We start from the raw sequence: 24,453 nt of genomic DNA on the forward strand, positions 1-24,453 counted from the left end.
GGTTAGATCTTAGTATAGGAAATCTTGTTTCTTCCCTTATCTAATGAGTCAAAAACTCCCTCAATCTTTTGAATTTTCCTGTTAGAAGAGCTATCACTGTGCATTCACAAATGTACTCTTTTCCCAATACAGGAAGTACAGCAGGAGAACAATACCACCTGCTCTTTGATTGATCATGGCAACTGGGAGAAGTGCCAGTAAACTAGACAAAAACAAACATCACTTACAACTTCAAGAAGGAACACTCAAGGAACTACAGGCTGGTAAGCCTCAGCTTGATCCTCAGGAAGGTAATGGAGCAGCTAATCCTGGAAACCATTTCAAGGCATATGAAGCACATGAAAGTCATCAGGAGTAATCAGCATGGATTCACCAAGGAGCAGTCATGCTTGACCAACTTGAAGAAATGTCTGGCCTGATAGCTGAGGGGACAGCAATGCACATGGCCTAACTAAACTTCAGTAGGACTTTTGACGCTGTGTCCTACAGGATCCTCATGAACTATGGGCTGGATCAAAGGACAGTGAGGTGGATCAAAAACTAGCTGTTTGGGCCCAGAGGGTGGTGGCATGAAGTCTGCTTGTAGGCCAGTAACTAGTGGTGCACCCTAGGGGTCAATACTAGGTTCAATCCTGTTCAGCATCTCCATTTGTGATGTGGATGATAGGGCTAAGAATAGTCTCACCAAGTTTGCAGAGCGCACAAAACTCTGAGGAGCAGCTGATACTCCAGAGGGTCATGCTACCACCCAGACAGACCTCGACATCCTGAAGAAATGGGCAGATGGGAACCTCAAAGTTCAACATGGGGAAGTGCAAAGCTTTGCACCTAGAGAGGAACAACCCTATGTGTCAGTGAAAAGAATCTATAGGTCCTGGTGGAAGCTAAATTGACCACAAGTTAACACTGCACCCTTGCCGCAAAGAGGCAAATGGTATCCCAGGCTGCACTGGGAGAAGTGTTGCCAAATGGAGGGAGGTGATCCTTCCCATCTATTCAGCACTGGTGAAGCTACATCTAGAGTGCTTGTCTCCAGTATAAGACAGCTACTGGAGAGAATCCAATGAAGGGCCACCAAGATGATTGACTGGAGCACCTCTTATAGGAAGAAACACTGGGAAATCTCAGACGATTCAGCCTGGAACAGAGAAAGCTCTAGCAGGAAACTCATTAATATATAAGAATCTCTGAAGGGAGGGTGCAAAGATGACGCAGCCAGGCTCTTTCCAGTGGTGACCAGGGACAGGACCAGAGGCAATGGGCACAAGCAGAAAAACAGGAAGTTCCTCCTGAACATAAGGAGAAACTTTTTCAGTGTGAGGGTGACTGAGCACTAGCACGTTACTCACAGAGGTTGTGGTCTCCATCCTTGGAGATATTCTAAAACTGCCTGAACATGGTCCTGGACAGTCACTTCTAGGTGGCCCTGCCTGAGCAGAGGAGTTGGACAAGATGACCTCCAGAGGTCCCTTTCAACCTCCACTGTTCTGCCATTCTGCCCAACTAGACTGAATACCTCATATATCACCGTCACATTAACTTCTCCCCTCCAAACGTCTAATCAGCCAAAATCAGGGTGGCCTAGACCTTCCCCACCCTTCTTTCCTATTCTGTGGCAAAGGTAGGACTTGGCACTATGTTAAACAAGCATCACAGCAAGCCAGAGAGAGAAGAAAAGGATCATGGTCACAGACTAGATTTGTCACAGGCAGATAGTCTCTAGTCCTAAACTGACCCTTGAAATCCTTTTACGTTGAAAGCTTTTTCTTTCTCTCTTGCAGGCCCAAATGTTGTTTAAGCTAAGGTTTCATTAGAGCAGGATAACTTAAATTGCTACTGAAAAGCGACCTGTGGTAGCATCAGATGAAAACTGACTCAGGAAAAAGGCAAAAGCGACACAGCTCCACAAAAAGTATTGAAAAGAAAAAGAGAGCATCACCTTCAACAGAGTTCTAATCTCTCACAGCTCACACAAGAAGGCTGTTTACACCTGATACAGAGAATATTTCTTGTATCATTTCTACTTCCTTCACTCGTAACATACGTACCGATTTCTAGGCAGAGTGCGTGTCTTGTTGTCTATTCCTCCAGTTCCAGCATATTTATTTTGGCCGCCTGGAAACCCATAATTCTTGCTTTCACCTATGAACAGTGACTCAGATACCTCCTGGCTGGCACCTTCATCATTTGGGAAGCTCCCATCACTATCAAAGCAAGGTCAGCGTCAGATAAGCTTTTAGCCACAACTCTCCAGCACATGAACACACCAAGGCATAGTCCTACTTTTACTTCTGTAACAGTCTTCCTAAAGCAGAGCAGTCTAGACTTCATTTACAATACACAGAACAATAAATTTAATCATTAACAGTACAAAAGGCGGTTTGAAATGTCAACACAGAGCCAAGAATTAAATTTTCTATCTCCCTTTGTAGTGCAACACTTTCTTTTACAGCCCACTTTTGCAACCCTACAACCAGTTTGTCATAACCTAAGTAATTTTGGCTTACTACCTAAGTTACTTGATTCTTTTTTATTAGAAAGAGACTCTGCCCCCTCCAAAGGCTCATGCCTCCTTTTCCATTACTCATTTTCAACTGTTCAGGAGGAAAGGCAAAACTGCCTAAGGAATCATACAATAACAAAAATATCTAGATAAACATCACTCTTCAGGTGAAGGGGCAGCAAATTGCAGTGTAAACCAAGCACAGGTTGAATTAAAGTACAAGCTTTGTCAGCTGTGTCAGTTTACAGCCTTTATAACGTCATCCCTACCACTGGAAATAGAACTGTGCCCAAAACCAAAATTATAGCCTTATGAATGTATATCTATTATTTTTAATAGATGGATGCATATTTTCTAAGCTTCTAGGCAAGAAAAAACAGAAGTGACTAACACAGTACTCACCTAGCAAATGTCAAACCTATTCCATTGTCTGCAAACCTGAAAGAAAGTTCAAAGCTTTAGTCATATTTGCTGGATTATCCTACAACAAGCTACTGTAAGAGCACATCCTGCTATGCACTGAAGAAAACCTGAATTTTTTTATTAATTGAATTTAGAACCACTACATACATAATAACTGTTATAACAACATTGCTGTTGAAAAAAAAATCAAGTAATTTTCTATATATTTTAAGCAGGAACATGAGAGCTTCAGGGAAACTATAGATACCTCCGTATAAACTTGCTGTTTCTACCAACTCTTAGACTTTTTTTTTTTAATCATAGTTTCTTTTTGCCTTTTGAGGCAGGTTCTCAGCTGATCACATATAAACTTGTTTCATTTAAAGTAGTGGGATGGAGTGAAAGTCATTCAAGATATTGAAGAAGTTCAAGTTAAGCACCAATCTTCTCTTATAACCCTGTCGTAATGCACTTTCATAAACAAAGCTTCAGGCGAAGCTTCTTAACAACATGCAGCTGTTTGCTTCCGGATACATACCCAGAGTTTTGAATGAGGATATCTCCTCCCCTGACCCAAGCCCCATGGTCATTGTTTTTGAAAGAGATTAATCTGTCAATCAGGGCAGCAACTCGGGGCTTTTCAGGGTCTGCATCTTGATGAGGTCGAAACCTGCAACAGATGAAAACCCAAACACTCAATACAAGAATACTATTTGTTTTACACGTGTCATGTATGCTGGACTGAGAGAGCCTAAAAGATAAACATTCATGCTCATCTAATGGGCAAAATCCACTCTGCTTCATGTTTGGAATGACAGAAGCCAAAATGAGGTGCATCTCTAGCTCTCTATTTCTAGAAAAGTGTCTTCTGGCTATAATGAAGCACAAATATGAAACCTATTTTCCAGTAACTCTCATAGGCTTTTGCTCAATCTCTCTAACTTTTTTTAACTGCATCTCACCTCCTTTTATCCCCTTGCTTTTTCTTTTTGCCCTCCCCAAAGTATTCCCTCCCCATTTATAAACATGAAAGTTTGATGGAGGGAATTAAAGCTTCTCAGAAGAATACACAGGGCTGACGTGCACCACACGAAAAAAGTTTGGAGGTTTATCTAACTGCTCCTTCAAATATTTCAAACTCTTCTGATGCTGAGGAGTGCTCCTCCTTTGAGCACACCTGAGATATTTTTCTGTTCTAACTCAGATACTCTGCATTGCTACCAAGACGGTCTCATGGTAAGTTATGGCTGGAATCTATTTTAGACAACAGGAAGAAACAGCCTGATTAAAGACTGGTGGAAACTTTCATTTGATTATCCCCAAGATTCAGAGAAAAAGTAATACATTAAAAAAAAATCTACAAAAACGCATTTTGAGAGGGTAAAAATATATATGCCCCTTAGCTCGATTCACCTTGTACTCTAATTTGGATCTGTCCTGCTTCCCCCTCAGGGAAGGGAGGGGAGAATGGGTGAACGTTTGTTTTTGACAGTCCTCAGGCTCCCTAGTCAATGTTTAAACCCCTCTAGTTGGGTTCCAGGTACAATGATTAGTGGCCTCATGTAGTTACAGAGTACCTCATTAACGACTTCTTTGGCTGCTGTGAAACATGAACATCATCTCATGCACTGGGTTTCTCCCATCCTCTGTTGATGCCCTGTCAGCAGACTACAGGCTCTAATAGGGCATTTTGTCTCTTATATACGCCTCTTGACTACCTGTTATGACTGAGGTAATCCAGAAGCATTATATGGGTTTTCTGTCAAAACTTCAAACTAGCGAGTTCGTTTTCAGAAGTATTAGGTATCACCAAAATTGGGAACGTTCCTCTCTGCATCTGCAACTACCACTTAACTATTCTCATCCCAAACACAGGTCAATCAGAAATGACAATAATCTTACGAACTATATTTTCAGTCCTAATGCTTAGTCGTCACAATAAAATGTTGACAGATACAGTTTCCAACATTGTCACTTGACCGCTATCCCAGGCTATTTTATTTGAAGTTCAGGACAAGACTAACTAGGTACAGTGTAACCTGGATTTTTCCTAGACTCTCCGTTATTTTTTTCTTGCTTTGTAAATTAAAGAAAAATGTAGTTGATTGTACTATCTCTGCAGCCTTCAGTAAAACTACCACTGAGCTATGATCTCCAAGTCTAGAAGGCACAGCAGGAAGCATTCAGCAGTAGGATAGGCAAGTGGACATATTACTTGGCTCTATTAAGCTTTTTCTAACAACTATTTAAGACCAAGTCATAAATCAGAAAAGGAGATTTTAAAGCAAGGCTTTACTTTTAGCAGCAACTCCAGAAAATACTTTAAGCATGACCACAGAGCATATTTAAAATGAAGTCTTCTAAGAGACTGAAAATTACCCTCAGCAAGGGCTCAGAAGAAACAGCCAATTCCTTTAAGACACACCCTGTTCCGTTGCTCCCAAAGCAGATGAACAAATGAGGGAAAAAAACATATATGAACCTATTGTTTGTTTATTATTTATAAATAACTATATTGTTTTAAAAATGTTTTTCCTCACGTGAATGTAAGAGCAATCTCAGAACTCTGCCACTTTTCACTCACTTGAAAGACAGTATCCTTTACCTTGCATTGTTGTCCAAACAAAGATATTCTCTGGGATCATCAACGCTAGCATTAGTTGTTTTAACACCCTTATCAATGAACAAACCAGCCTGAAACAAGCAAGGAAAGAAAATTGATATTATCCAAAACTACAGGTAAACATTAAATTTCTAAAATTTGAACTTTACATTGCCTTCAATATGTGTATTAGAAACTCTTAGATCTTTCGGTTTGGTCTTAATTGACAAATTGTCTAAGGGAAAAACAGCATCTGTCTATGCTAATTTGGGCAGAGAAAAATAATTGCTTGGGATTGAAAAAAAAAAAAAGTAATGGAAAACCATTAAAGCTCATTTCAGATTTCTTTCACAATATCTAATTATTTGAGGTTTTACACTTATTTCCAGATGCTGTTCTGGAAAAATCTAGAAGCCAATCTTGTGGCGAATTCAAAATACTCTGAAAAACGTCAAGGGGGCAGGGGGAAACAAAAGTACCACTGTGAAAAATGCTTTGTATTTCACTTTAAAACTCAACTACCTTCACTACTGAAGCTGATTTTCACCCAAGCAATCATCAACTTGAAACGCAACAATCCAGTATGAATAATTTACTTGAGAAAATAGAAGGAAGCATTTGTGTTATTTAACCTGAATTACATGTACGAATATCTCCAGCTACTTTCATCTCTGATCCAAATTATGATTATAATTGAGTGCTCCTACATGAGTAGATCATCAGACCTGCTAGCGGAGTTTGCTGTTTTAACACGGAATTTTAGTACACAAAATGCTACCCTTATTTAAAGATAATATGAGCCATACAGTTGAAACACTTTTTTCTTTACAATGCACTTTTGTATTCAGTATGTTTTAATTCCAGTCTCAACAAATGCCCCACAGTCCTAAACACACCATTAACAAAACTTCTATAAAACAGTGCATCATTTCTTGGTATCCCAGACATCCAACTGTCAAGTAAAATCAGTTTCACTTGGCAAAAAAAATCCAATAATGATCCTGAGCTTTATGACGCAAACTTCAAACACAAATAAATATTTAAAGCTAGGTGGCTTGTAAATGTAATTATGTATTTATATATACACACACAAACACACAGAGCAGCTAGATTCCAAATGGAATAATTTATTTAAGGACTTCAACTTCACTTAGTTGAATGCGGAAAAGATACTAAAGCCACATTAATAAAACAACACTGAATGACTGTATCTAGGCTGAGAACCCTCTAACAAAAAACTGCTGCCAATGGCTGGGCTCCTGAAGGCAATCTGGAAGCTTAATCTCTAGTCCAAGATTGTGCCACAATATTCAAATACCTGAGTTACTGTACATTAGAGACTCAGGAAAACAAGTCTCAGCTACTCCAGGAAGCTGTTAGATGAATCACAACTGTTATAAACTTTGATGCTTTAAGGGTCAGCTTTCTTCGGAGTAGAAAACAATGCTGTTTGGAAGACAGTAGCACCTGAAATACTACTTCTGAGAAAATGTGTTCTCATTAGAAGTATTAGTAGGTTTTAGTTGTTTGTGCCTTATGAAGATATTAAACAGTGAACACTTGAAACATGGCAAGAGACTATACACATGCTGATTAAACACCGTTCTACAATGACCAGAAAGAATCATGCAGTTTAAACACAGCATGAATTCGTCACCTAATCAGCTTAAAATGTAAACAGACAAGTCCTAATAAGATAGTTATAAATATTTTTTTTTTTAATTACATAATACATTACCTTAAAATTTGAATGAACCCTGTTGTTATAGAAGATTCCTAGGGGTGTAAGCTCTGACTTGGTTTCAATGGCTAAGCTATGAGAATCTCCTGTAGCAACCCTGTGGAACAAATACCATATTCCAGCATCCTGCAAGTAAGGAGAGAATGACATTAGTTTTAAGTGAGTCCGATACTACTATCGGTGCTGAAGTATCTAATAGGAAAATACATGTATGCTAAGTTGCACTTGGATGTTTTAAGTAAGAAGCAAATAACAACATGCCCAAACCTACACTGTGCACAACGGAATGTATTTTTTAAAATAAAGACTTCAAACAACTGCTCAGTGAGAAAGCAGAAGTTTGCAAATAAGGCTACATTCTAGTGAATAATATGCAATAAAAAGTGTTTAGCTTCTCAGTGAAGCCATGTAACACCATATTCATTTAAGACACCCTAATATTTCAAATCAGAATAGTGTCAGAGTTAATGTAATTTTTGCATTTCAGTTATATTTCATCACACACATTTGCTTTTCCTTTGTTTCCTAATAAAACATACCATTTACAGTAAAATATTCAAAATCTCTCCTCTCATCCTTACTGTTACTTTCTGACTAAGGTTTGTTCATCTCTGCTCACATCAGAATTTAATGACACAGCCAAAAAACCCACAAGAGCTTTCAGAAGAAGGGAAAAAAGGCACATCAAGAAGTCTGGCCAGTTCAGAGCACTGTGCCAATAACATGTAGTAATAATTTCAGCATCTGTTCATTTTCTCCACTTCTTCAACATTCCTACTCTTAAAAGAAGCTGGATTTATCTGCTAAATGAGACCTATAAAAGTGCCCATTTCAAACACATCTGGGTTCACAAGAGGGGACATTGCAACAGCACCTGCATGGCAGATACCTACACACATGAAAAAATTTGTCTGACCACATGATCTGTGCCCTTATAAAAAAAAAAAAAATCATTCCATAAGGCACATTAGAGGGTTAAACAGTAGCTAAAGAAACACTGCATACTGAGTGCTCCATTTCATGAAAAATAGTCACTCTCCTGTTCAAGAAACGTGGATAAAGCCAATTCACTCCGGCTTAAAAGATTTCACGCATTTCACTCGGAGAGTGTACTCATTTTCCAAACAGTCCTGGAAATTCTGCTTCTCAGTAACATATTCACATCCGTCATGATGACACACTTTGACATTTCTGGTGATTAACAATTCCAAAGCAACTGTGGATGTTCCATTAATAAAAATACCAAAATCTTACTTCACATATAATTAAATACAGCTCTTTGCTTGGCAGACTCAAGCAATTTTTATCCAAAACACATCCTAATGCTTGGAAAAAAGTTTAATAAACTCAAAAGCTCCTTAAGCACTTGCAAGCATACAGAAAAATGAAAACGGTTTCTCTGCCCCAGCTCAAACAAAAGAAACATCTATTGCTGATATACCCTTACAATAGGCTTCACTGTGTAATGAAGGAAATGGGGGGGAGGCAATGGAATTATTTTATTTGCTTGTGAATTGCTATAGTTTATATCAGCAAAAGCTCTACAGCACAGAGTTTTTATCAACACAGTTAAAGTATTCTGTTTCTGAAACACAATAACCTTTATACTAATGTGTCTACACCCATGCAAGGGTGGTATGCCAGAGTGGCAGAATGTCATAACGTACACAAACGCTTGCTCTGACCACGCACATTCTACTAGCAAAAGGAAGCAATGTTTGCTGGGATACACTACAGAGGCAGAAAAAGACCTTGCAGGTTTTAAGCACCAGATCAAGGAAGCCGTTTCCTTTGTCTGCAATGCTGAAATAAGGTAAAGGAATATTACATAAAGCAGGCAAAACGGAAAGACATTGCACTGGGAAGACAAGAATTGGTTTGATTCAATAAGTGTGTCCAGATCCTTCCTGGGAGTCGGCAGTTAACTAGAAAAGTTTGTCCAAAAAGAAAAAAAAGCCAGACCTCACAAAAAGGAGAAGAAAATTTTCTTATTACTTTCTTTATACTCTAGATATCTCAATTCATTTAAATATTTTGAATTCTGTTCTATTAATAACAGTTTATTATGGTTTATTATGTATTCTGCGCCTAAGAATACACTGACACACAGGCATATTCTACTTCCAGCATAGGAGCCTTTGCAACAACAACCACCACCACCATCTTTCCTGTTTTTCCATTCTCACTGATCTCTTCAGAAAAATCCACTCAAAACCATGCACATCTCAGCCTCTAGTCCAACGTAGAACAGACTCCAGCCCCCTCCTCCACAACACGCACTGAGTAGTTCAGCTTTACTTCACAAGCAGCTGTGACAAGCTAATATAAGGTTCACAACAAGTAAAAACATATCAACAGTCACTGATGGGAAACAAATGACTAACGACTGACAATAAAAGTGTTTTACCTGTTTCTGACACAATGAACCTTTTTTTGGTAGTCATTTTTCATCCAATGACTACACCTATGAGACAAATCTTCCATAGCAGTCACACAGTAAACTCAAGACAACCCACAGAAAATACAGAAGCCTTAACGTGAAATGCACTAGTTCTTTGGAAATAAAAGGATTTATCTCTATATACAAACACTGACACTATTGTCAGGTCTATTAACCACAAAAAAGAAGATATCTCCTCTGATCCAGCCAGAAAAAAGATTTTTGGCATCTCTTAAATGCACGCTTAGACAAACTCCGCACTTGCAATGCCAATATGCTGCCAAACATAAAATGAACATATTCATAAATAAAAAAGAAAAATGTATGTATTTTTGGCAGTGCAAATGTTACAGGTTTTTCAAATACCAGTGGCATGAGTAGTTTGTGCTGAATTACATCCATATGCCTCACCTGTGAACCTGCTGCTGCATTATTTATAAGATGATTGTTGGGATGAGAAATCCAGAACGTCGAAACTGCCCTGCAACATTAGTCAGAAAGAAGTTATTATGGAAAAGCTCTAGCTCCTATAGAAATAGCTCCCCTTCGTAACAAGCACATCAGAAAAAGCTAAACTTTGTCTGACATCACTACTTCACATATGAAATAAAAGCCACGACCTTCTCCGTTTATGAGTCAAAAGTGCTTCTTTTTTTAGTTCAATGCACAGTGTTTTATTTAATGTTGTTCAGATACTCTGTGCAATGATAAACTGTTTTAATAAGCTTCTACAGGAGATTAGTAGTATGCAGAAAAACTAGCAGTGACAACTTGAGAATGTGCATGCCTTTACACAGAAGTAAATACTCGACCTTAGAAGTCTATTGAACAAGTATCACAAAACCCAGCAATCTCCCTACTAAGCAACTTATTTTTTTCCTCTTTAATAAAAGACTAAATGCAAATTCTTTTTTTTGTTTTTTAGCTTAAAAATGTTCCCATCTGTATATTGTCAAGAGATCATCAGTAGTTCAACTGCTGCAGCTGGTTTTACTTTCCTACCGTGAAATACTCACATGCAGTCTGTGGCTGGCACTGGGACATAACTTCCATACACTTTATCCCTAATACCAATACACATGCTGCTGTTTCTATCTGTAGGAAGAAGAGTGCCTGGTTTCGTGACTAGCCCAAGGTTGTGGAAAAAAGTATTCCTCTGCTCAATGCCGTCTTCTGTGAAGAAACAGTGACCTAGTGTGTCATAGCCAATGGTGTCCTTTATCTGCAGAAATACAAGTTCATTATGTCAGTAGCAATAGCATTTACTGAGATTTATTTGACAAGTACCATTTAGTTTTACTATCTTGGCACAGCTGCAGAGTGAAGCTTCAGTATCAGCAGTTCAGATGATTCAAGTGTACAGTTTTGTTTATCCCTTACAGACACACTACTCTGCCTGGATAGCTTAGCTGCCTGGAAGAATCTGAAAAAACGGAATGTTGAGATCTGCTAAAAGTAAGTTACTCTTTGCACTTGTTCATTTATTCGTTGCAATAAAAAAACATTGCTGAGCCTTAAACTTGAAGAAGGGAGGCGACTCTTTTTGCTCTAGATGATCTTTATAACAGTTATTTCAACATAGCATGTTTTACTCCCCTTGCACCTACCAGCAAGCCATTAGTTCCATGAACAGTCACACATCTGGAAAAACAGTGATGAATGGAAAGACCTTCCAGGTAAGTCTTAAAACTATAACCTCCTTTTTCATCTACGTCCCCACAAAGGTGAAAGTGAACAGGGTAACTTCCAATCTGCTGCTGGCCCATCTGCTTCAATTCCACATAGGACAGATGAACAGATGTAAAATTCTTCAAAATCTAAAAATACAGTGAGAAGTCCGGAATGAACAACCAACTATTTGCTTTTTAACCAATGGAAATTTCAGTTAATACATCATCTATACCAGATGTACAGAAGTTGGATGTACACAGTCACCACAGGCCAACACATTAAAAGTTAGAACAATCGTTACTGTCTTGCTCTATATCTTGCCTTAAAAACAGTATCCTTCATAACTAAGTGTAAAAGCTAAATCTCCATGTGGCTAAAACAGAGCAGTTTTCACCAGACGTGTTGCCACACTTCACTGTTTGGTCTTTACCAGCTGGCATGTTAAACATTCTTTGCGTATAACCATGCACTGTCCAAATAAACAGAAGTCATCCACACCAGGGCCCGTCCATAGCCCACCTGGGACAGGCTTAGCTGAACAACATCACAGAGCAATGCAGATTCCAAAGAACATGTTGAGATGCCTGGTCCAATCACCAGCTCTGCACAGGGTCAGCTTAAAGACAGCGGCTCAGCACATTGCCCAAGGAACACCTCCAGCCAGAGAGATGCTCATATGACATCAGTTGGTTCTTCCTCTTCTTTTTCCTGGTATCTAAGCAGAATTTGCCTTGTTGAAGCTTAGTCCCATTGCCTCTTGTCCTATCACCGTGCACCTCCAAGAATTGCTCTGCTCTCTCTGAACCCTCCCCAGTGCCTGAAGGCAGCACTGAGACTCCTGATCTCTGCCTTCCCCACACCAAACAAGCCTTGTTCTCTCAGCTCCTCCTTGCTCATCATCACATACTCCCCCACACCATCTTCCCTAGACACACCCCAATGCATCTACATCTTCTTTGCAATGGGAACCCAAAACTGGACACAGCGCTCCAGAGAAACTTCTTTATTAAGACATGAAATTGTCTTCAGAATCATATAACTTCACAGTAATGCTACCTAATACAAAGTAAAAACATAATGGGGCTGTACCAGTAACACAGGAAAGTAAAAGTATTTTCTTCCACCTAATCTGCTACAAAAACAAAAACCACAGCTAAACTGCAAGAAGCTAAGCTGAGAAAAAGCCTTTTTAGTTATTTCATTAACTTACCTGTACTGTTTTTTTATGAAAAATTCACATTTTCTCTAGGGAAATTAGTAATATACATTCCCTCCCCCGCCTCAATTGCACTCCTAAGGTTTGTATGCCTAAAATACAGAAGGGTGGTCAAAACCAGGCATCCCTCAGATCTCCGACTCTTAACATTTAAAAGCACTAATGCAGTTATAAAACCACAAACCAACGCCTCTCCTCACTGCCATTAAGCCTCCTTAGGTACTGTCCCAGTGACCAGTGGAAAATCCAGGATGGTCAAAACCCCTGAGGCCATTAACATTTGCTAGTGCTTAGGCTCCCTCTGCTTGAGCACGAAAGATTACCATAAGCTGAAAATGCTTTTAGTGCTGAAGCCCAGGTTTGGCAGCAGACGCTCAGCTGCTCCCAACAGTCTCCTGGGAACGGTTTTAACAACTCTGATGACTCAAAATGTTTGTTTTCTGTTCTGTCTTCCAGACGTCTGAGGGGTCTGCTGCATTTGCGCTTTTGTGGCAACCAAGGTCACGCTTTGCAAGATTCACAGCTTGTCATTATCTTCTTTCATGATGTTATCTTAAACACAAAAGAGTGTCCCCAGCCCACCTACTTCTCTTCGACAAAACAAAAGCTGCCACACAGTAGGGAAAGGGCATGTTTTTTTTCCCACCATTATAAAATTAAAATCTGCATCTAAATATACTAGAAAGAGAGATTTAAACTGTGACCAGCACACGATCAGCACAAATACATTTGCATTTAAAATACAAGGCCTCAAACTCCTCCAGCATCAGGGAAAAGCTGATCAATCCTTTCATCTAAAAACTAAGTGAATACGAGTTTAAACATTAGTTTCTATAATAGTACTTTCCCTCAGCTTTCTTTATGTTTATGGTAATACAAGAAATTATAAGCAGTTTCCTTCACATAACCTTAGTACTTTCAATTTTTTAAAAAATTAAATAAAAAACCACCATGGTCCAACTCAGTTTCTTTCCTTTCCATGCCTCTCTAGTGACCAATTTCAGATGAGGCAGATCTCTAGGATTCAATGCTCGTCACTTGGGGAAGGAGAAAGGCAGCGAAAGGAGAGAAGACAGAGAAAAGAGAGATAAAAATTTATTCTGTAATATTACAGGATGCACATGCATGGACATCACTTGTAAGGTTTAATCCCTTCCATATAATGTTGCAAGATATGCTGGATACTTCTACGTTTCATGCATTGGAATCACTTCCGTTCTGCAGACTAAGTCTTGATGAGTTAAATCTAATTTTGGGAAAGCTGAGAATGAAGTAATTTCTATGCAAAGCAACTGTATGAATTGGTGTTCCTTAAATTTTCAAATATCTCCAAGTTTAGCATTAATCTTTTTGTCCTCAATATGTGTCCTAGTTTTAGCTGGGACAGAGGTTTTTTTTTAACAGCTAGAAAAGCTCCGTGTTTTGGTTTTACTCAGAGGCTCGCTCTGAGAAGAACGCTGATAACAAGCTGCCAAGGACTTTTCAGTGTGCCGGAGTGCAGAAGCACGGCGGGATAAGGGGTGAGCATAGCTGGGACAAGGGGGACACGATTCCCCTTGTGATTTGTGTGGAACTTAAGACTGAGGGCCAAACTGGCCAATTAGTATTCCATATCATGCAGCGTCATGCCCAGTATAAAAGCGAGGGTCAGACGGGAAGAAGGGCTTTTGCGCTTTGGCTTTTGCCACTTTTGCTCTTTTGCGCTTGCTGTGTTTTTCGCTCTATTGCTTTTCTTTTTTTTTTCCTTTCCTCTCTCTCTCCCAGTACTCCCACTCTCGGAGTACTATCTCTCCCTCTCTGCCCCTCTCTATTTCGGGGCCTTGCATTCGTCCGGGATTTGCAGTTTTCGGGACGAGACGGGCTACGCATACGAGGGGGTGGTGAGCACCTACATTGTATTAAATCATCTGTATTAAATCACTCTTATCTCAACCCACGGGTTTCACGTTTATCCTTTAATTCTCTCCCTCATTCCTGGGGGTGGGGGAGGGGGAGTGACCGGCTGGGGGGGGGGGGGGACGGTTTAACCTAACCCACGACAGTCTTAATTGGCGCCCAACGTGGGGCTCGAAGGGGTTGAGATAACAATGTGGCTGGCCGGAATGCTGTTTGTTATGCTTGCGTACATGTTACCGGACATTCATAATTTATTGTCTTATCTACCCTATATGATGCTAGGTGGAATGTTTATGCGGTTTTCTGGCTCTGGGTGTTGGACTAGCATGAAAAGTATGTTATCGGTAATTAAGGGTTTTGCTATACTGTACGGTGTAACTCTGATAAGATCATCGGTGCTGGGACCGGCTCAGTCTTTGTATTCAGCGGTGCAGAGGGGGATGGTGATGTGGAGCTCGTTTATTAATTTTGAGCGTCACCTGGCGGATATCATCGCCAATTATACCGGTGACTTTTCATTCACAAAAGCTTACGTTGATTTTGATAATGCTGAACATCATTGGAATAATTTAACCGGTTTGATTGTCCTGCAAGGTCTCCTGAATATATGTTTAATTATCTATATATTCAAAATCAATCGGCCATTTAGGGGTGTATATCAATTTATTTCTCGGGTTATTGTGCTTGCCATCTCAACTCCCATGACAAGCACTATAGCTACTCAGACTACAACGGTATCAGTTGCCCCCATAAGGAAAAGGAAATGTATACAAAAGTTAGACGATGAAGAAGAGGAATCAGGGCCATCACAACAACCAAATGAGGAAGAGCAACCAGGGCCATCAGAGCAACCAGACAAAGAAGAGCAACCAGGGCCATCACAACGATTGGAGGAAGAGCAACCGAGGAAATGTGTGCGAAAGTCAGAACGTAGAGGAGAGGATGATGATGATGATGAAGAGCGACCAGGGCCATCACGAGAAATGAAGCGGGAGCGTTCTGTTTCGCCTCAGAGGAAATCTCAATGGAGGAGGAGTGACATCATAGATGAGAGGATAACCACCAGATCTCTAAAAATGAGCGAGCTGCGAGATATTCGAAAAGATTATGGCCGTTTTAAAGGTGAGCACCTACATTGTATTAAATCATCTGTATTAAATCACTCTTATCTCAACCCACGGGTTTCACGTTTATCCTTTAATTCTCTCCCTCATTCCTGGGGGTGGGGGAGGGGGAGTGACCGGCTGTGTGTGGGGGGGACAGTTTAACCTAACCCACGACAATATGCCTTTGTCATAGAATCATAGAATCGTCTGGTTGGAAGAGACCTTCATGATCATCGAGTCCAACCATTCGCCCTGCACTGTCAGGGTCACTAAACCATGCTGCTCAACACCAAATATATGACATAAAGCTACTTTAACATGTTTTTCAGACCTTGATATGTCCACCAAACGTATCATAATTGAAGAACTGACACTCCTTTTCACGATAGCAGGTATTTTCCATCTCCGCCTTGATTAAGATGTTCCTTGTAAGAACTCCAACTTCTGCCCTCATGTCCACTCCGTCAATAACTTCTCCTACATGAAGAAATTGAGGATTTTCTGTCGAAAATGAGTTTTGAAGAGGAAGGAAAGGAAACAAAAAAGAAAAAAAAAGTTGTCATTGATTAAAAACAATCCTAACTTATTTTATATAAGCAAGCTAATTGTAGCACCAAAATCCATGCACTTTGATACTTTAACGTGCTGTTCTCTCTTAGCTTTTCTTATGCTAAGGCACACAGAAAGCATATATTTGTTATGTGATAAACGTTAACACAGCTAACACCAAGCAAATTCCCCGCTTCCAGACTGACTCAATGATAGCTAAGCATCTCGTAGGATAACAAATCAAGTATGCTACTCCATGTTTCCTTCAAAACAAAGCACTAAGTATTTTTCATTTTAGTAAGATAACTAATCCTAAACAAATCCCAACGTTTTATTTGAAAGTACATCTTAATTTCAGTCCAGTAGTTTGTGAACAGGATGAATGAAAAATAAAGAAAAGTTTAAATGAATCCAATGTATCTAGAAAACATTTAATGAAAAAAGCACAGATACAGAGTTGCTTTAAAAGAAAAAAAGATTCTGGCTGCTTAAGCTGTTCTGAATAAAATTAAGAACTGAAAATGAGGCCAAAACATCTTTAGAAAATACTGTATTCCTGCCTCTTTGAAAGAAAAAAGGATTTGCTTTACCAACTAAAAAGTGCTCTTTCCTAAATAGCTATTCTGAGGACACATAAACTAAAATAAGGGAAAAGAAGATACTCTGGTTTTACAGTATTCTTCCAAAGAAATAATAAATTTATTTGTCTGCACAAAGTGAGAAAATTATCTGGTTCTGTAAACCTTAAAAAAATGTACTTATGTGCTTATTTTTAAAAATATTTTTCCCCTTGGTTTTTTTTTTTCCATTTATTGATTCCCTGAATACAGCCTGTCAATACCCCTTCAAAGCTTACAAAAGGATACAAGCCTAAACTGGTCGTTACCACAATATGAAGAGGAACCAAGAGTGGTATTAATTCTGTACCTGCTGTTGAGGATTTAAAAAGTCAATAGATGTCTGTAAATGTTGCTGCACTCCTCTCCTTGAAGGCTTACCTATTGTTTTTCCCTATATTTGACTAGCATACATAAATCAAGTTAAGAAAGAGCAATTAGGCCTCCTACAAAACAATACTTTTTAGTTTTCCTACTACAAAGGGGCCAAAATAACTAAACATTTCGCAAAAAAATACAAGAAATAATTTCAAAAGACGGTGAGCTCTTCAGCATGTCAAGTTTGCCATTTCACAGAAAATTCATTCTTTGTGGAACAAATATATAGGGTGGTTTGGGGTTTTTTTAAACAGTATCCATTACTATGACAAATGAAACTTGACAATGGGAGTGGAAAAAAACACAAGATAGGCCAGCTCATGTCCTTGAATACCTTTCAAAAATCCATATATACTTCAGATAGCATTTATTTTAAAAAAAAAAAAGCGCCAAGATGTTTTATTTTATGCCATATTGCAAATCTTGTAAAAAAAATTATGTTTTTAAAAAATCCTTTAAAGGCAGCGGCTTTTAAACAGTACATGATTTCCGAGATGAAACAGAATCCAGCGGTGACAAAAACCTTCTTTAACTCCAAACTGCAACCTTCAAGTTAAGCTTGCTCTTTGAAGTACTGAGTATTGAGCAAAGCTCAATAACACGCACAACACGAGACGCTAAAGGACAGGAAGCGTCGTGCTCAAAGGCACTAAGTGAGCTCTGTGGCTTCGCGCACCCTAATAAGGTGAAATTAGACATGCTTTTTCCATATCTGAGACTCCATAACGTAGTGAACAATACCCAACCCATGCTAACAAATGCTGTGAGATGGGATGCACACCACACTGCAGAGGGGACATACAAACTGGCAGCTCCTTCAGGCACAGGTGAACAGGAAAGATGGGCATTCACAGAAAACTTCCAGGAACGGTGAAAGAGAAGAGGGGTTTGAAGAAGAGGAAGTCACACCATACTTGGAGGTGAAAAGGACAAAACCAGATCCCAAAAAGCACTGGTCAGCTGCTGCAAACCAATGCGAGCTAGTTTGTGCTGCAAACTGACGCTGCAGCCCAGCAGAACAGAGTGAGAGAGGAAGCTTAGGACCTGAGACTGGTGGAGCACCAGGGAGGAGGGCACTGGCACCAAGTGGGCGCAGAGCGGCAGAAGGAAGACACGGATGCCAGCAGAGCCAGTCCCACCGGAGGCCCTTGTGAAGCCAAGGAGAATGACTCAGGTAATAAAAAAGGAAACGGTCAACAACACGCATGACCGTTCTGCGCGCATCACGCCCAAAGGGAAAACAGATTGCAGCTACTCTGGGATATCCTGTGTGAGCAGAGACTTGGAAGTGCCACTTATTTCATAACTGTTTTGCTGGTGAGGGGTGGAGGGGGAACTGAGGGGAGAAAAAGGAAAAAAAAAAAGAGGAGAGAGACAGGTTCAAACATTACCATTTTCTCCCCCTCGCCTTTTTTTTTTTCTCCTTTCTCCTTTTTTAGTAACAACAGAAAAAATTATAACAATAACACTTCAAAAGATGGGAAGGGCACTAAAGGCAAAGGAAACAGTAATGACCACAACAGCCATTCAAGCACGTATAAAGAGAACTAGTGAAGAGACAGAAAGGAGCCAAGAAAGGAAAACGAGCATAATCCTCTTGGAAAAAAATTAAAGTGTTCAATGAGCCTGAGAAGAAAGAAGAAAAGTTAGTGGGGTAAGCTGTGAAGCAGACCTGACACTATACGGAGCAATTTTACAGCAAGGAGAAGTACATGTTCCTGTATATGGCTACGAAGCAATACAGAGACAGATGAACAAGCTGTTCTTTACTGCTCCAGCTGAAAGGGACCGTCCCGGGTACTACTGTGAACGCACATTTCACACCAATCTTCAAGTGGTGAATGCTCTCATACCTTTGACTTTGACCTGATGCTTGGTACACTCTGGGCAGGGAAGGAGGGTGAATTCCTCCGTCTGGTACATGGAATAGTCTGTGCTTGCAACCACAATCCTGTCTCCAGGCTCCCAACTACTAACATCATCCAGAAGATTCAGTATGACTCCACCTATGGCTTCTACCTGGAAGCCTGAAATTGGGACACCTAATTTATAAAAAAAAAAAAAAGAGTAAACACAATATAAGATTATATTCACCTTCCTATGAAACCATCTCCAAGAAAATACTAGTAAGAAACGTATGAGATTTCACAAGCTCCAAAGCCCTCTAAAGTACAATTCTGCTCTGAAATGTGGTGGTGTGAGATACCATTACAGCTTGCTTCTTTGGTGGATCTCAAATAAACAAATGGAAGAGATGGAACTAACAGTAACAGAAAAAGTTGTAAGAATTCTTTTTAAAAAACACTTGCATCATATGGCAATAACTTGTAGGTTCAGCTATCTCTGCTTGTTTCAAGTGACATTTTTCTGACATTTAGAACTCTACAGATATAATCAAAGACCTGACAAAACAAAGTAGGGAGACTTTTCTTTTTATTCACAACTAATAAAACAGTTTGGCAGGCTAAAGATGACTGCCCATAAAAAGCAAAATGCAGGTCAAAAATATCTTAAATATAAAAAATGAATAAAGGAAAAAAGTAGATGAGTGGTAGGCCTTCTAGGCTCTTTATATCACAGATTCAACTTAGTATGAGAAAAGCTGCCTAAAGCTCAGCATCAAACAGCAACAGAAGATTGTAACAAGAATAAAACATTTCTCTTGGCTTCTAGCAAGTTTTCTTTTTAGGATCATAATCATCTCAAAAGCTTAGATTTCAAATATACATTACTGACAAATTACTAAAAGAAAAGAAAAAAAGAGATCGTTTCAGTCTTTTATAAAATCCCTTATCTCTACCTAAATATATTAAAAATGAAGACTTAATGTTATGTTGTTCACATACTGTTTACAAACAGATTGAGAATATAGGTTGCACTGAAGAACTGTGTTCTCATACTTTATCCATAGAAAGGAAAAAAAATCCACCAACAAAAAATCATAAAACAGCACTCAAATTTAAATTGCAACCAATTAGTGAAAAAAGCATATACAATATTTTCTACTTCTCCAACTGGAGGATTTCACACAATGTATTCCTACCATCATTCCACTCGCTGTAAGCTCTCACAACAAACTTCTGACCATCCACTGTGAAAAACTCTTTCTGAGCAAGAGCTTTCCCACCAGTGCTGTGATTTTCATAGTTTCTCACTGATTCGTTACAGGAAGAATTTCCACCACCTATTACACCAACGAAAGCCCAGGCTTGCCTGTGAAAAAAACAAAGTAAATGTTTAAATATAATGGTCCTGAACAAATTCTTTACAAACAGGCAAAGGACAAGAAAAAGAGCACAGAAATTATAAATAATCCTTTTGCTTGCTCTGCCAAGTTAATTTTAAAACACAACTTCAAAATGCAGAAGAAAAATGGGCAGTCCTCATTGGGAAGAAACACAGTTTAAAATAACTGGATGTCCCATATACAAATTGACAAATACAAGAGTTTTTAAGGGAGAAGACTTTCAGATACATTTTTAGTACAACATCCAGGAAGATATGCTTTTTCCAAAAGCAAATCTCAAGAGATGAGCGACAGACGCAATACAGGATCCTACTCCCACACAGCTTTACTTGAGGCGCACAGGAAGACCAGGAGCCAGAGCCAACGTTCCTGAAGCTGCCTGCCGCCGTCGTGGCCGTGCAGCAAGCAGCATCTCAGAGAGGTGGCCAGGAGTCCCAGGGGACCGTGTGTGCATCAGGCCGGGAGGGACGGACACAACCAGCAGCTGCCACTGGCAACCACTGTACTGAACGGGCAACACCTTTTGAACCTTTGAAGATACTCAGACCCAGAAAAGGAACCAAATAACACTACACAACTTTTGCGCAAGGCATCACCGATGTTTCTGAAGGCTGGGACCACGAGTTTTTGCTTTTGCCCCTCGCTGGCCCATCCCTCAGCTGGATATCTACTTGGCTGAGCGCCGGCAGGGAGCGGGGAACTGTCCTGGATGTACTTCCCCTTCCTACAGTGCTGCTCAATGCATCCAAGTTTTCGGAAGCGAAAAATAAACCTCCTGCCACAGAGAGCTGCCACCAAGTTCAAAAAACAAGACTATTTTGCTGTCCTTTACTGCTCTGTAATGCCATAATTATGTGTGCAGAGGAAGCAGTTGAGATCATCTATTAAAAAGCCGAACAATTTTGCATCATTACAGTCGAATCATGTCACCCCAAATGAAAACAGTGCCAGCTAGCTGGACTGCAGTCCGTTGCAAACGACTGATTCAAAGGCAGATCTAAAACCACCTTCAATCCAGTTGCCTTCCTTGCAGTCCCCTCATGATATTCCTATTGACTGGGATTAAAAGGCCAAATAAAACCGTTCAGTGTTAACCTGTTCATAGGACTAGTACATACTGGGCCAGCTTTTCAGCAGCAGCAGCAAACAAGCTGGACGTTCCACATAACAACATTTAAAATAAATATCAAGGTATTTTAATGCGTGCTATTTTGCAGGAAGAGGCAGAAGGGGAGAGGGATGCAACGGAGTGTTCACCTCCATGCCAAAATCTCCTTTGCTAGCTTCACAGGTTTAACAGAACGGCCTCGCCGACCTCCTCTGCCAGCAATCGGGGAGAGCTTCTCGCCCACCTTCCACCGCAGAACAAGACAGTTTTATGTGCTTACAAAGCCTCTACCAGCTCACAAGGAGTAAGAATCAAACAGAAAAACTAAATTACTGGTTTCCTGGAGAACAGAAGCAGGTTATGCAGCACCATCTTAACGGCAGCTGAAGAACAGACTGAGTGAGGAGACTCGGTGTCCCTTCGGCTCGTGTTGCCAACCCCACGCAGCACACAGCCCAGTTCAGAACGTGCACTGAAAAAAGTCGTACGCAACAACTACAGGAACAGCACAGCAGTTTAAGTTACCTGCTTTAATAATTCCTATTATACCTCTTCTACTTCACCATCTGAACCCTAATCAAAGGAAAAGAATGGTCAAATGATACAGAAACACCTCCAAGAGCGCACTTCAATAACAAAATATTTTTACAGATCCATTTCCTTGCAGAATCAGTGGAGGGGTCATGTACTTTCATTTCAACAGTGCACAGGTATGAACAAGACACTGTCTGATATATGGGATTAGCATCCCTTCCCTGTTTTCAGTTTCTAGCTTGGCATTCCTTGCTCCTGCAAACATAAAGTCATGTGCATTAAAAGCTTCACCTAGCAACTGTTTTCTGTCTGTACGTTTGAACAAGAAAAAAATTCCTTGCTGCACCTAGTTTTAATTTCTGTAAAGATGTACTGAAAGAGAGCAAGTATGAGTAAGTAATAAAGCCTGTCACACAGACTATCGGTCTCTGCACTGTCAAATACTGCACACTGAATACTACAATTGTAATACTAAGTACAACACTCAGAATCCCCTAAATACTTCAAGAACAGACGTTATCAAAGTTTAATGAATCCCCCAAAGGAGGGAGAATCTAATGTTTACTCAGCACAAAAGATAAAATAAATTATTTACCTGTAACTCAATCCTCTGACAAACTTGCTTCCCAGAAGATTTTGAATAGTCACTCTGGTTTCCTCCAGTAGATTTTTAGCAGCTGAATCTCCTACAGCAATAGCAACAATTCGACCAGGACTTCCATTTTTCAATAAGTTCTGGAGCTTCAAGCTTTCTTCTGAAAATTCATGAGTATCAAACTTCAGCACTTCCAAAATCTCTGCTGTGTCCTGATCGATCACTCTCACATTTAGTCCTCGGGAAAAATTCTTTTTAAATGTATAATGACCATAGGCCAGCCCTGAGAAATACATAGTCTTTGACAGAAAAGTCCATGATAACTTCTGGTGCCCATGTAACTCCAGCGTTCCTTCAGGGCCCACGCCAATAAATTTTTGGCCAAATTCTGGCACATCAGCACCTTCGTTTGACTTCCCGTACAAAATAATAGTTGCTTTGGATTTATAGCGGCATTTCTCTGCTCCAACATGAAGCATTCCACCATCCTTTATTAGGATAAATCGAGTTCTCAAGGTAATATTTTTAGAACCTTCTTTATCATCTCCAAAAACAAGTAACCCTAAAGGAAAAAAAAATAAATTCTGTAGGTCAAAGCGAAATTCAGATAGACTCAAAGAATCAAGTTCTGCAATTACAGATTTTCCACACCCATGAATTAAGCTGTTACACTCTTATACATGATTAAGAATATTTGAGAAAGTAATTCTACCAATTAGATAGAATAGATAAATCTACCAAATCATGATTTATCTTCCTAAGAAGTTGGTAGGTTTATTCATAACTTTTTCTGCCATTTTGGTAGAATTACTGACATTTCACAGTCCTCATCAGAAGACAATCAGATCTTGTACAAGGAAGGCTACCTACACAAGTCGTTTTACTCTACGCTACAGAAAACCACATCAATGCTCCACTGAAAAGACTCTACACAGTGTTCATTCATCTTTTTAGTGATATTTCTGGTCTGGTAGCAGGCTGAAGAGTAAAAGCAGGGGAACTGGTCAATAAGCTGCAACATGAAATTTCAACACATCTTTCATGTAATCACAGAAGTGATGCAGTAAACCGAAGCACGATGTTCATCTTGTCATTTCATACCTCCATCCTGTATAACTATAGAGTGCACTGTAGCGTCTGAGTTCAGACGAAAGAAATCCCCTTTTTTAATAAAAACTCTCTTTTCAGGATCTTTTCCAGGGCTCCAGTTTTTAAGACGAGGATTCTGATCGGGACAATTCTCTGCAATACAATGTGAAATTCAGCTTTTAAAAAACAAGTGTCATCTCATCAATCAAGGAAGCATTAGGATGAACACGGGAAAGGCAGAGTCAGTCACCCACAAAGGATTCCCATCTCCTTCTGTGGTTACAATACTTCAGCCACTGATGCTAGTGTTTGTAGCACCTGAATGGCAGCTAAACTCTCAAGGGTGGGAAGGTATTCTTAAACTGAATTAAACTATTGATGACCACAGACTGAACTGTCAACATATACTGCTGACAACAGATACTTTTGAACCCCATCTGATTTTTTTTTTTTGAGACTTTCAACATCATCTGCAGTTGACGAGGAGAGGCAAGTGGGAAGCACTTGGATCCACAGCAGTCAGACTGAGCACTGGATGCCCTAGGTCAGCTAACATGGTTGTAAAGCATCTAAATATCTTGCCTCCCTCATGGTCTCTCCCTGTGTGAGAAAGGTTGATTCATTCTTGCTTTTAAGCACCCAAATCACTTCTTTCAGTGTAGGTTTGCAGGTGAGGGATAAAGAGGGACAAGACGTCCTCAGTATATTTAGTGTAATACGTTAATGGTTAGAGCAGTTTCCTGGGAGACAAGACATTTT

The 24,453-nt window shown here is 39.7% G+C and overlaps 1 protein-coding gene across 2 annotated transcripts in view; it reads right to left on the reverse strand.

Annotated features, from left to right (window-relative positions):
- The window catches only part of CEMIP2 (cell migration inducing hyaluronidase 2), a 37,390-nt gene that overhangs the window by 8,506 nt on the left and 4,431 nt on the right, over positions 1-24,453 (reverse strand). The window contains exons 2-14 of one of the 2 annotated variants that reach the window (XM_086629141.1): positions 23,707-23,847; positions 22,606-23,167; positions 20,165-20,334; positions 18,975-19,163; positions 15,909-16,078; positions 11,296-11,505; positions 10,705-10,910; positions 10,100-10,169; positions 7,246-7,374; positions 5,511-5,599; positions 3,444-3,575; positions 2,906-2,941; positions 2,049-2,204 (exon numbers count right to left, since the gene is read on the reverse strand). In XM_086629141.1, coding sequence (XP_086485267.1) covers positions 2,049-2,204; positions 2,906-2,941; positions 3,444-3,575; positions 5,511-5,599; positions 7,246-7,374; positions 10,100-10,169; positions 10,705-10,910; positions 11,296-11,505; positions 15,909-16,078; positions 18,975-19,163; positions 20,165-20,334; positions 22,606-23,167; positions 23,707-23,847 — 2,260 coding nt within the window. The remainder of the gene's footprint in view (positions 1-2,048; positions 2,205-2,905; positions 2,942-3,443; positions 3,576-5,510; positions 5,600-7,245; positions 7,375-10,099; positions 10,170-10,704; positions 10,911-11,295; positions 11,506-15,908; positions 16,079-18,974; positions 19,164-20,164; positions 20,335-22,605; positions 23,168-23,706; positions 23,848-24,453) is intronic. The other variant, XM_086629142.1, reaches the window with a different exon arrangement.

This window comes from Tauraco erythrolophus, chromosome Z (genome assembly GCF_009769465.1).
Source record: "Tauraco erythrolophus isolate bTauEry1 chromosome Z, bTauEry1.pri, whole genome shotgun sequence".
NCBI lineage: Eukaryota > Metazoa > Chordata > Aves > Musophagiformes > Musophagidae > Tauraco > Tauraco erythrolophus.